At 38.6% G+C, this 13,290-nt stretch overlaps 2 protein-coding genes across 2 annotated transcripts in view; one reads left to right on the forward strand and one right to left on the reverse strand.

Annotated features, from left to right (window-relative positions):
• LOC129749854 (coatomer subunit beta') overlaps window positions 1–13,290 on the reverse strand; it is a 185,422-nt gene that overhangs the window by 91,079 nt on the left and 81,053 nt on the right. The gene's annotated exons all lie outside the window — the stretch shown is intronic.
• Window positions 1,620–3,085, forward strand: LOC129749855 (microfibril-associated glycoprotein 4-like). The gene is made up of 3 exons (XM_055744946.1): window positions 1,620–1,769; window positions 1,838–2,521; window positions 2,585–3,085. Exons 1-3 carry the CDS (start codon window positions 1,657–1,659, stop codon window positions 2,706–2,708), a joined length of 921 nt encoding a protein of 306 aa, XP_055600921.1. The 5' UTR covers window positions 1,620–1,656; the 3' UTR covers window positions 2,709–3,085.

Consider the following 13,290-nt stretch of genomic DNA (forward strand, 5'->3'; position numbering starts at 1 on the left):
CCTTATGCCAGTTACGGTTTTTCAAACATACCGTCTTCGGCACAGTGCACATTTCAGAGCATTATCGGCACAGAGATTTGCTAAAAAGGCATTGGATTTTTGCAACCTCTTCTATGGGTGTAGCGGATTAATTTTGCCGCTAGATTTTGATTGAGCTAGCGAATTAAAAAGTTCCGCTATTTTTTGGTTCCGCTAAATGAAGAACGATAGCTTCCATTGACTTGTTTCAAATTCACAAATTATTACAGATAGAAGTAGACTTTTTGTCATTTGACAAGTAAAGGATGTTTTGTTGTTGTTTTCTTTTTTCCGGGATTTTCATCCTCGCGGATGATTCATTCCTTAACAAGTGAAGGAGACATCGGGCATCATTCATACATCAATATGCGCTCCAAGTGAAAATGGTCACTTCGAATGTTCTCAGGGCAGAAATGCCTCATACAGATTAACTTTTTTTCTCTTTAAGTACTTCGATAAATATTGTTAAACAGTATTAAACTATTTTAGACATCATATATATTATTCAAAGCTAGAAGGTCTATTTTTAGATACTGTTTTTTGCTTACAAAAGTACAGTAAACGGCCTACTTGATCAATATTTTACATGACTTTAGCGTGGTCGTCCACAAGCGGTGATTTGTTGAAATGTGCTTTTTAGGTTAATCGATGGATTTTTAAAAGCTTTTCCAAATTTCTAAGTTTTTTTTAGATCTCACATTACTATCTCAAACGGCAAGTCTGGAATAATAAATGCTGGAAAAATCCGCTTTTTACAACTTTGTTTTAAGTGGATGAGATTTTTACTTTTCGCAAAGCAGTTTTAATAAGTATTTCAAAACAGGTAAAATAAAAATAAGATAGTATCACCATAGAATGAATTTGCATATTTACTTCATTTAGTTTTTTAGATACAAGTTTGGCAATGCTCCTATCATGAGAATTTTGCATTACTATTTTGAAAGTTTAAAAAAAAGGGAAACCTGAAGTGAAAGTGAAACAATAAACAATCTGCACTATATTTGTAAAGTATTTGAGCAAACGAATTGAGATGCAACCATAATCCATGCTGTTGCCATCCTGTTTACGTTATTGTTTATCAACAGTTAGCGATTAGCGATTAGCGCTATAAGCTTGAAGCGATAACTTTTTCCGCTCATTTAGCGGTTTTAATTAGCGATCGTTAAATTTGAATGAGTTAGCGATTTAATTAGCGCCGCTAATTTTTCAATTAGCGATGCCGAACACTGCTACCCAGGATGCTACGGACTTTCCGGGAAAAGACTTAGTAACTTGAATCTGGGCACCAAAACGCTGTCACCATATCCTATTCATTTCGAATTCAGCAATATTTTGATTCGTTGAGCATTTCTCGATAGTGATTCGTTTCACTTTTGTGATCACATTCGAATTAATCAGTGTATTTTTTTTTCGAGATAATTGCAATCTGAACTCGCACAAACTTTGTAGTATGAGACCATTCTTGGAAGTTCATTCATAGATTTTCTCACCAATCGATTGGTAATCAGATTGGCGATGACGGATTGGAAGAATTTGGTGATTGGGTTTAAGCAAGCGATTAGATTGTTTGGTATCTACTTCAAATAGAGCAACGGATACGTATCGGGGGACTATTTTGTTTGAGTCTGGCAAATAGAGATGATCTACTCAAGAGTACTGTTTGTCTTCACAATAGCCTTTGTGCAGCTGCTAGGCAGTTTTGCAGAAGGAAAACCATCCAACGATGAGGTTGAAAAGATAGATTATCTTAAGTAAGTACCTAGCTATAATTATAGTTTAACATATTTCCTGCCAATTCATCACAATGTACCTTTTCTAGCCCTACTCTAACGATTGACAACAAAAAATTCGCGAGATCCGAGTCCGACCGATCGAAAAGCCTGGAAGATCAAATCCTGCAGCACCTTCAAGTACTAGGAAATATCTCTGCCAACTCCATCACGATCGTCATCAACGTTTCGCCGGATGTTTATTGTGACCAACCTCAACCACCAACGGACTTGCCTCGGAGTTGTGCGGACATTCCGGATCAACCTTCAGGTGTCTACCAGATCCGGCCGGAAGATTCGTTGGAAACGCTGGAAGTATTCTGCGATCAGGATCACGACGGAGGAGGCTGGACGGTTTTCCAGAATCGATTCGATGGATCGGAGAACTTTTTCCGTAGATGGGACGACTACGAGCAAGGCTTCGGCGATCTACGAGGAGAATTTTGGCTGGGACTGAAACATATCCACGAAATGGTTCGAACGAGACGACACGAGCTGCATATGGTTTTCGAGGATTTCGATGGATTTGGTGACGTCCAGAAGTTTGATGATTTTCAATTGGCTGGACCGGAAGATGATTATAGACTCGTGAAGCTCGGCTCATTCCATGGAACCCTGGAAGATGCACTGAGCTTTCATGTGGGCTGGAAATTTTCAACCGTTGACAAAGATAACGACTACAGCTGTGCTTTGGATATGGGTGGGGCCTGGTGGTACAGTGTTTGTTACAAAAGGTAAATTGCAAGGCATTTCGATACCTTCGGCAACCTAGCTAATCAAACTTATCATTTTTACAGTAACTTAAACGCATATTACTTGGGAAAAGGCGCACAACCGGCTTACTCTGGTATGGTTACTACCGTTCTTGGTCCTTATAAGCCACTCAGGATTTCTCGAATGATGATTCGACCAAAGAAGTAAGGAATGGTTTGAAGCGAAATAAAAAAATAAAGTAAAGTAAACATTTGAAATTGAATATTTATAATATGAAAGCATTTGAGCAGTTATACAATTAGTACATACAAAAAAAAAACAAATTTTAGTAAGAAATTTTCGAAATGAAATAAAGTTATACATTTGTTACACTTGATCATTGTGCGTGAGTCATAATAAGAGGGAATAAAATTAAGAAGATAATCTTTTCGGTCAAGTCGCATTGGAGAAAAATAGAATTTTGGAACAAGATGTTGTTTCACACAAGTCTTTTGATGATCGTAAGATGATGGGAGCTTCGAAAAAATATTATCAAGAGTGTATAAAAATATGTCGAACACAGCGCCAAAATACAATTTTACCCGAAGAAATAAAACCACAAATATACCAATCAAATTGTTTTGGTTTGGTTTACGAATATGGTAGCTCAATCATTAGAAGTGCCAAACCTGAATGCATTCGAAAAACGCCCTGTCATGAAATATTGGCCAAGACTGTCCAACTAGTTTTGAAGCCATTCTAAGAAGTCGAGAAAGTTAAAAAAAGTTAAAAGAGCCAAGAAAGTCAAGAAAGTCGAGAAAGTCAAGAGGGTCAAAATTGTCTAAAAAGTCAAGAAAGTCAAAAGAGTCAAGAAAGTCGAAAAAGAAAAGAAAATCCAGAAGGTCGAGAAAGTCAAGAAAATAAAGAAAATCAAGAAAGTCAAGAAGTCACGAAAAGACAACGAGAAAGTAAAGAAAGACAAGAAAGGCAAAAAAGTCAAGAAAGTCAAGAAAGTCAAAAAATTCAAGTCAAGAAGTCCAAGAAAGTCACAAAAGTAAAAAAAAGTCAAGAATGTCAAATATTTAAAGAAAGTCAGAAAAGTAAAAAAAGTCTAGAAAATCAAAAATGTCAAGAAAATTAAAAGACGAGAAGGAAGAAAAGTCAAGAAAATCAAGAAAGTCTAGAAAGTCTAGGAAAGTCAGGAAAGTCAAGAAAATCAAGAAAATCACAAAGGTCAGGAAAATCAAGAAAATCAAGAAAGCCAAGGAATAAATGAAAGTTGAGAAAGTCAAGCAAGTCAAGGAAGTCAAGAAGGTCAAGAAAGTCAAGAAAGTCGAGAAAGTCAAGAATGTTAAGACAGTCAAGAAAGTCGAGAAAGTCGAGAAAGTCGAGAAAGTCAAGAAAATAAAGAATGTCATGAATGTTTAGAAAGTCAGGAGAGTCTTGAAAGTCAAGAAAATAAATAGTCTAGAAGCGCAAGAAAGTCAAGAAAGTTAAGAATGCAAGAAAGTCAAGAAAGTCAAGAATGTCAAGAAAGTCAATAAAGTCAAGGAGCCAAAAAAGTCAAGATGTCAAGAATGTCAAAAAAGTCCAAAAGTCTGGACAGTCAAGAAAGTCAAGAAAGTAAAAAAAAAGTCAAGAAAGTCAAGAAAGTCAAGAAAGTCACGAAAGGCAAGAAAGTCAAGAAAGTCAAGAAAGTCAAGAAAGTCGAGAAAGTGAAGAATTTCAAGAAAGTCAAGAAAATCAAGAAAGTTGAGAAAGTCGATAAAGTCGAGAAAGTCAAGAAAGTCGACAAAAACACGAAAGTCAAGAAAGTTAAGAGAATAAAAAAAGACGAGATAGTCAAGAATGTCAAGAAAGTCAAGAAAGTCTAGAAAGCTAGAAAGTCAAAAAAAAAAAAAATCAAGAAAGACAAGAGAGTCAAGAAAATCAAGAAAGTCATGGAAGTTGAGAAGTTGTATCTATAATAAATGCTTTCAAATTTTTTATTTAAACTACCTGTTAACAAACAACTAAAAACTTGTATTCCGAATTACTGAGTTAAAAAAAGTTCTTGTTGCCAGTCGGTTGAAACAGAAGCGTGGATCGAACTTCAAAGCTCCCGGCCATTCTATAAAAGGGGGGCAAACATAAATGGGTATAAGAATCCCCCGCTCGGTTTCCCCACTTCGCTACGTCTCCCCATGCCAAGCTCCATTTTTGTCGAACGAAAGGATATGCTAAAGATCATTTTCTCCTTTCATTCCGATTTTCCAACAGCAAGCAGCAGCGAGCAGCACAAAATTAGAGACGCAAAGCGAGTAATAATGAAATTCCTTTGATTTCGCCCCAGCCAGGCAGCCATCAGCCCTTTGATCTCGTCCCGTTGAATGATGGGAAAGTTTCTTTTTCCGATTTTTTTTCTGTTATTATTATTTCGCTTTTTCCTAGACAGTTTCCATTCACAGTTATGATGTGTATATATACATATTTTGCTTTGGTTCGCTTGATGAAGGAAAATTCACGCTTGAAATGAGCGCAAATTTTAAACAAATTAAAAATATCATAAATAATTTCTCTCCGACAAACAACAACAAAAGCTTCTGCTCCCCTACTTCTTTCCCATTTGGCCTTGCCGGTTGTTCACAGTTTAAAATGGTAGCCATCAAAGCCGTGCAGGACCCATTATGCCGGTTAAATCAGTTGTTTGGAGAAAAATTAAAAAAAAAACAGCAAAAAGTTGATACCTACCGCACTTTTCAGAAAACCTGATGGCAAAACAAGGCTTGGAAAAATCACCACCACACGATCCTTGCTTCCCGATTGATTCCGGTCCCCGAAAAAACAAAAATGAAAATCACAATCAAACTTTCAGTCTTGCTTGCCAGCTTCGCTCGGATATGAGTTGCTGTCGTTTTTTGATGATTTTTGACTTTGGTCCAGCAGCAGCAGCTGTATCCGTTTTCCGATAATCCTGGATTTGTTTTTCGAACGCACAACGTCCAAAAATTGCCATGAAAATTATGCCCATTTTCGCAAGCCGGGGAAATCGGCTTTGCAGAATCTTTTTCGTTTGTATGCTTGCGAAATTCGAATTCACATTGAACATCCTTAAGAGCAAATATGACAATTGTTTAACTTGAAAAAATACCTGAAAAGATTTTGGTGTATTACGAAATCGGTTGATTGGATGGGATTTTTTGACATTTTTTACATATGCCTATTCACTATTTTCTGAATCTTTCCAGACTTGCTTATCATTCTCAGAACTCTTGGAAATTTTGAAGATCTTCGATTTTCTAGGCATTTTTGACATTCTGATGTAACATTGTTCATTTTTTTGTCTTGACTTTTTTTGGCTTTCTTGACATTCTTGTTTTTCTTGACTTTCTTGACTTTTTGACCTTCTTCACTATCTTGACTTTCTTTACTTTCTTGACTTTCTAGTTTTTATTGAATTTCTTGTCTTTCTTGACTTATTTGATTTTCTCGACTTTTATGGCGTTCTTGACTTTCTTGACATTCTACACTATCTTGACATTCATGACTTTCTTGATTTTCGTGACTTTATCGATCTTCTTGATTTTTTGCGTTCTTGATTTTTTAACTACCTTGGAATGCTTAACTTTCTTGACTTTTCTAAGTAACTATCTCGATTGTCTTGAATTTTTTGACGTTTTTTTCAATTAATTACAGTTTTGTTTTTAAGGTTTTTTTTTAACTTTCGTGATATTCTTAACATTCTTGACTTTCTTGACTGTTTTACTTTCTTGACATTCTTGACTTTCCTGGCACTCTTGATTTGTTTGATTTTGTTGTTTTTTATACTTTCATGACTCTCTTGACTTGTTTGTTTTCTTGATTTTCTTGACTTTCTTGAATTTCTTGGCATTCTTGACTACTGTTTTTTGTTACTTTTAACTGTGTGACAGACAGACAGACAGACAGACAGACAGACAGACAGACAGACAGACAGACAGACAGACAGACAGACAGACAGACAGACAGACAGACAGACAGACAGACAGACAGACAGACAGACAGACAGACAGACAGACAGACAGACAGACAGACAGACAGACAGACAGACAGACAGACAGACAGACAGACAGACAGACAGACAGACAGACAGACAGACAGACAGACAGACAGACAGACAGACAGACAGACAGACAGACAGACAGACAGACAGACAGACAGACAGACAGACAGACAGACAGACAGACAGACAGACAGACAGACAGACAGACAGACAGACAGACAGACAGACAGACAGACAGACAGACAGACAGACAGACAGACAGACAGACAGACAGACAGACAGACAGACAGACAGACAGACAGACAGACAGACAGACAGACAGACAGACAGACAGACAGACAGACAGACAGACAGACAGACAGACAGACAGACAGACAGACAGACAGACAGACAGACAGACAGACAGACAGACAGACAGACAGACAGACAGACAGACAGACAGACAGACAGACAGACAGACAGACAGACAGACAGACAGACAGACAGACAGACAGACAGACAGACAGACAGACAGACAGACAGACAGACAGACAGACAGACAGACAGACAGACAGACAGACAGACAGACAGACAGACAGACAGACAGACAGACAGACAGACAGACAGACAGACAGACAGACAGACAGACAGACAGACAGACAGACAGACAGACAGACAGACAGACAGACAGACAGACAGACAGACAGACAGACAGACAGACAGACAGACAGACAGACAGACAGACAGACAGACAGACAGACAGACAGACAGACAGACAGACAGACAGACAGACAGACAGACAGACAGACAGACAGACAGACAGACAGACAGACAGACAGACAGACAGACAGACAGACAGACAGACAGACAGACAGACAGACAGACAGACAGACAGACAGACAGACAGACAGACAGACAGACAGACAGACAGACAGACAGACAGACAGACAGACAGACAGACAGACAGACAGACAGACAGACAGACAGACAGACAGACAGACAGACAGACAGACAGACAGACAGACAGACAGACAGACAGACAGACAGACAGACAGACAGACAGACAGACAGACAGACAGACAGACAGACAGACAGACAGACAGACAGACAGACAGACAGACAGACAGACAGACAGACAGACAGACAGACAGACAGACAGACAGACAGACAGACAGACAGACAGACAGACAGACAGACAGACAGACAGACAGACAGACAGACAGACAGACAGACAGACAGACAGACAGACAGACAGACAGACAGACAGACAGACAGACAGACAGACAGACAGACAGACAGACAGACAGACAGACAGACAGACAGACAGACAGACAGACAGACAGACAGACAGACAGACAGACAGACAGACAGACAGACAGACAGACAGACAGACAGACAGACAGACAGACAGACAGACAGACAGACAGACAGACAGACAGACAGACAGACAGACAGACAGACAGACAGACAGACAGACAGACAGACAGACAGACAGACAGACAGACAGACAGACAGACAGACAGACAGACAGACAGACAGACAGACAGACAGACAGACAGACAGACAGACAGACAGACAGACAGACAGACAGACAGACAGACAGACAGACAGACAGACAGACAGACAGACAGACAGACAGACAGACAGACAGACAGACAGACAGTCAGACAGACAGACAGACAGACAGACAGACAGACAGACAGACAGACAGACAGACAGACAGACAGACAGACAGACAGACAGACAGACAGACAGACAGACAGACAGACAGACAGACAGACAGACAGACAGACAGACAGACAGACAGACAGACAGACAGACAGACAGACAGACAGACAGACAGACAGACAGACAGACAGACAGACAGACAGACAGACAGACAGACAGACAGACAGACAGACAGACAGACAGACAGACAGACAGACAGACAGACAGACAGACAGACAGACAGACAGACAGACAGACAGACAGACAGACAGACAGACAGACAGACAGACAGACAGACAGACAGACAGACAGACAGACAGACAGACAGACAGACAGACAGACAGACAGACAGACAGACAGACAGACAGACAGACAGACAGACAGACAGACAGACAGACAGACAGACAGACAGACAGACAGACAGACAGACAGACAGACAGACAGACAGACAGACAGACAGACATTTCCACATCATTTTGGTCATTTTTTTTTTTAATTGGATCATTTTTTTGATATTTTTGTCCGCTTGTATGGGGATCTCTCATTTGTTTCATCAAGACTTTTTCCATCCCGTTTCTGATTTTCGGAAACAGTGACATTTTTAGCAAGAAAATTTACAAGCAAGTGTAAAACTCAACCTAAAATCTAAAAAATCAACCTCAAACATGATTGTTCGAACAAGTTAGAAACAAACAAACATGAACCGGAAGAAGGAGCCAGTTTACAAGGCAACACGATGTCCATCACCAGGGCAATGTTGCCTCCTCGCGAAAGTGGCCTGACCTGGCCCAAGTTTGTTCCGAGGACCATCATCATAGATTCTCAGGTGTTACCGGCACACAACGTTCCTCCCACATCATTTGGATGTTGTCCTAACTTGCTACTAACTACTTACACTAGTCCATACGAGTATGTTTTGGGCAGCTATGAAGGTAGGCAGTACTTCGAGAACGTAGTGCATATCGCACCTCAACGCCATCAGGTTCGTTGGTTTGTCGATTGAGGTTTAGGGGAGGGAGGACTTAAAAGGGGGGAGGTCCCCATTTTCCTGCATCCAAGTTCTGAACAAACCGGTTTCCTCGATCCGAACTAGATGCAGTCGGTCTAAAGGTCGTTCGTTAGGAGTGTTTCAACTTACTTGTCCCAGAGTAGATTCACCGTACAAGCATAAAAATGTTGATGTTGTTCCTTCTGTTTGTGTAGTGCCCTATAGCTAGCTGGATGGGCTGGCACGGATGATTGTGGTGATGTTTGTGTGCCTTTCTGTGTGTGTGTGTTTGTGTATGTAAATGGGTTTGGTTTCGCTTGTTTGACCACGCCTTTCCGCCTTTTCTCGGGGAGCCAGCAGCGTCCGTGAGTTGTGGCAGATTTTATTCCTGAGGAAAGTCGAAGGGAAGATCGGATGGAGGGGTGGGAAGTTGTAAGCAATAGATGGGATGCCAACAAACCGTCCCGGCAACAAAGGCGAAAAGCTCCAAGCCGTCGGTCGTGAATCTGACATTCTGTTTTGTTAGGAACGAACGACGATGACGCTTCCCTTGATGCTCTGCAAAGTCCCCCCCTCCCCGACTCCATTTCAACCTTATCATCGTCGACTAAATCCACAGCGAGCATAAAACCCGGTGAAGATTCCCGGCTCTCTATACGTTATGGTTACTACTTCTTCTTCCTTCCTCCCTCGCTTCGAATGCGAGCTGCTGCACATAAAAAGGAATAAATTTATTATTATCATGCTCGCCATAAAAGGATACAGTTTATTTCAGAACGAGGTGTTCCACTCTTCCTCCTTCCTTGTAACAAGTCCGCCTCACTTCATATTTTCGACCTCACGCAAACAGAGTCGGACAATTTTAACATTTTTGACAATTTTAACAATTTTGACAATTTTGACAATTTTGACAATTTTGACAATTTTGAAAATTTTGACCATTTTTTACAATTTTGACAATTTTGACAATTTTGACAATATTGACAATTTTGACAATTTTGACAATTTTGACAATTTTGAAAATTTTGACAATTTTGACAATTTTGACAATTTTGACAATTTTGAAAATTTTGACAATTTTGACAATTTTGAAAATTTTGACAATTTTGACAATTTTGACAATTTTGACAATTTTGGCAATTTTGACAATTTTGACAATTTTGACAATTTTGACAATTTTGACAATTTTGACGATTTTGACAATTTTGAAAATTTTGACAATTTTGACAATTTTGACAATTTTGACAATTTTGACAATTTTGACAATTTTGACAATTTCGACAATTTCGACAATTTTGACAATTTTGACAATTTCGAAAATTTTGACAATTTTGACAATTTTGACAATTTTGACAATTTCGACAATTTTGACAATTTTGATAATTTTGACAATTTTGACAATTTTTACTGTTTTGACAATTTTAACATTTAAAAAAAATAGAATGGAGAATTTTCAACTTTCCTTTAACTTTCCGCAAATATTTAAAATTGTAAGTATATGGATATTTTGAAAACTTAGAAAGTTTTTGTTGTCATTTAAAACGATGAAAACATTCCAGCTCGAGATTTTTTTTTCCATATTGATTATTATGTTTAAAACTGCAACGTTGACGATTGCAGTTTAATTATCTTATTTCTGAGAGGTAGGTGGATATCTTATATAATTTTCGAGATCAATTTTTTTTTTAAATTTATCAATCGATCAATACTCGGAAGATTGTAAAAAAACTGATAAATCAATAGAGTTTTTGCATTGCTCTTGCATAAAGGACGAACACGAAATTATTGCGACACCAAAAATGTCATGTCAATTTTCTTATAATGTTTAGAAGCAAATCAAAATTTTAGGGTGGTTTTATACATATATTTACTTCCGAAAATCAAAAGAAAAGTTAATCGATGGAGCCTTGAATGTAAAGTTGAACGCATTTTCGCTTGATGCCCTCCATCAAAGTCTTTACAGTGTCATCTGGTACTAGTATCTCAGTTTTTTTCTCCATTTTCTTAGCATGTTCTTCTTGTCTTTGACATAATTCTTGCCCAGTACTGCTCCACAGTTTGGCGAATCCTTTGAAACAAAACGGACAGAACTGGCCTTATACCTAAGGTTGCCAGATTTTTTTCAGCACAATAAAATGAATGAATCCGGACAAAATCCGGGCATTTTTAAAAGAAATCCGGGTAACCGGGCCGGGCCGGACAGTTCTCAAAATTTGTATTAAATATCCGGGTGAACCTCGAAAAAACAGGGCAATCTGGCAACCTTACTAATACCACGCCAGGACACTTTGAGAATACTTAGCCGAGCTTCATCGTGCTGCTGCAAGTACGACAAAAGGCGCTTTTCGATGCACTCAGATTTGTAGATCTCGACATTTACTGTCACGAAAGGCTCTCAGTCCGCAAGAGCAGATGGCCTGCCAAACCAGATATTTGGAAGCGAACTTCGACATTTTCTTCTTCTTAAATTTGGTGTCCACATCAAACTTGCTCTTGCCGGTGAAAAACGCCAACCCCGGAATTTGCTTAAAATCGACTTTTATATACTTTTCTATGACCATCACACAGCCGACCTTTTTAGTCAAATCAAGACTTGAAACGTTGGGATTAGCTTTAATCATCCGCTTCACCTTTCTCTCCATCTTTTTGTTCTTTGGTCCCGATTTTCTTCCCGCTCCTTTGCCGTAGTCCAACGTCAACCGCTCCTGGAACCACTTCATCACCCTGGAGACGGTTGAAAGATGAATGTTCAATATTTTTTTCCAACTGCTGGTGCGATAGGTCAGAAATTTCGCGTTGGTTCTACTCCATTTTCGTTGAATAGAAAAACATGACTTCGACTTTGATACCCGGTTGATTTTCAACCAAAAAAGTTATGTCCTGTTGAATGTTTCGCAAAAATTTCGTGTGCGAAGGACTTTAAACACAATGATTTACAATAAATAGTTTCAAGTTCTAATGTTTTTATTTTCTTTTTTAATAGCTTTTGCTTTTTTATATTTATTTCGTATTCGTAATATTTCAAACTTTTGGTGATTTAGTTATCAAATAATGATAAAAATAAAAAACTCCAAAAACTGCTAAAGACTGCATAATAAAAATATAATTAACGATATTTGTGAAAACTTTTCGAGCTATCAACTTTTTCCGGACTTAGATTCGGATTAGATAAACAAAAGAGTGCACTAATGAACTGAGGCCCTGGATAACGATGAGGCTCGGGTAACCAAAACTTGGATTTTCGGGTTCAAATGCGTGCATTTGTTCAATTTATTTTGAAACCATTATTTTTCACCCTCGGATTTCCTATAGAAACTAAACAAACGATTTATTTCCATTTAATTATGATATTATTGACATCTAAGATTTATGTCAATAAGTAGTTCTGTTTCCTTTCTGCACGATTCATAGAAAATCACCAATATTGACACTCTCTGGAGCCACGACTATAAATGTATTCAGATTCGCATGAGATAGTTCTTGTTGAACTGCTTAACACGTCCAGTGGCTGGTTACGAGAACGCAAATGGAAAAATGGAACTTTTTGTGACGGCTACAATTGATCTCTGGAGCCACGATTTTTGCACTTCATCGCACTAACTGTAGTAAGTATCAATTCAGCAGCACAATGAATTTCATTGTGCCGCTCAATGCTTTCGACGTCAAACGAAATTCGCTGAGCATCACATCGAGAAAAAAAAATCAAAAATAAGATTTGTTTTGGTTATCCCATTAGGGAAATCTTCAGCTATTTTCCCCACTTTTTACCCTACTATTTTTACACGACATTATTGCTGATATTTCAATTTAATTCCAAATTCTGTGAATTAATCGATGTGAATCAATGCAATTGCTATTCACACTAACGGGGCCCCAAATTGAAAGATACCAAACACTTTGATAAAAATATTAATTTACGAAAGCTAGGTATAAGAATGGGGGGGGGGGGGGGGGGGGGTGTTGGTGATTACTTCATCACAGGGCCGTAGGAAGAACCGACTCATGGGGGGGGTTTTGGTGCTTGATTTTTATCTCTGAATTTTTGCCCAACAACGCACGAACAAAAAAGCTAAAACAAATTATATTTGTAGCTACATATTTGAATATTCATTTTT

The sequence above is a fragment of the Uranotaenia lowii genome, chromosome 2, assembly GCF_029784155.1.
Source record: "Uranotaenia lowii strain MFRU-FL chromosome 2, ASM2978415v1, whole genome shotgun sequence".
Lineage (NCBI taxonomy): Eukaryota > Metazoa > Arthropoda > Insecta > Diptera > Culicidae > Uranotaenia > Uranotaenia lowii.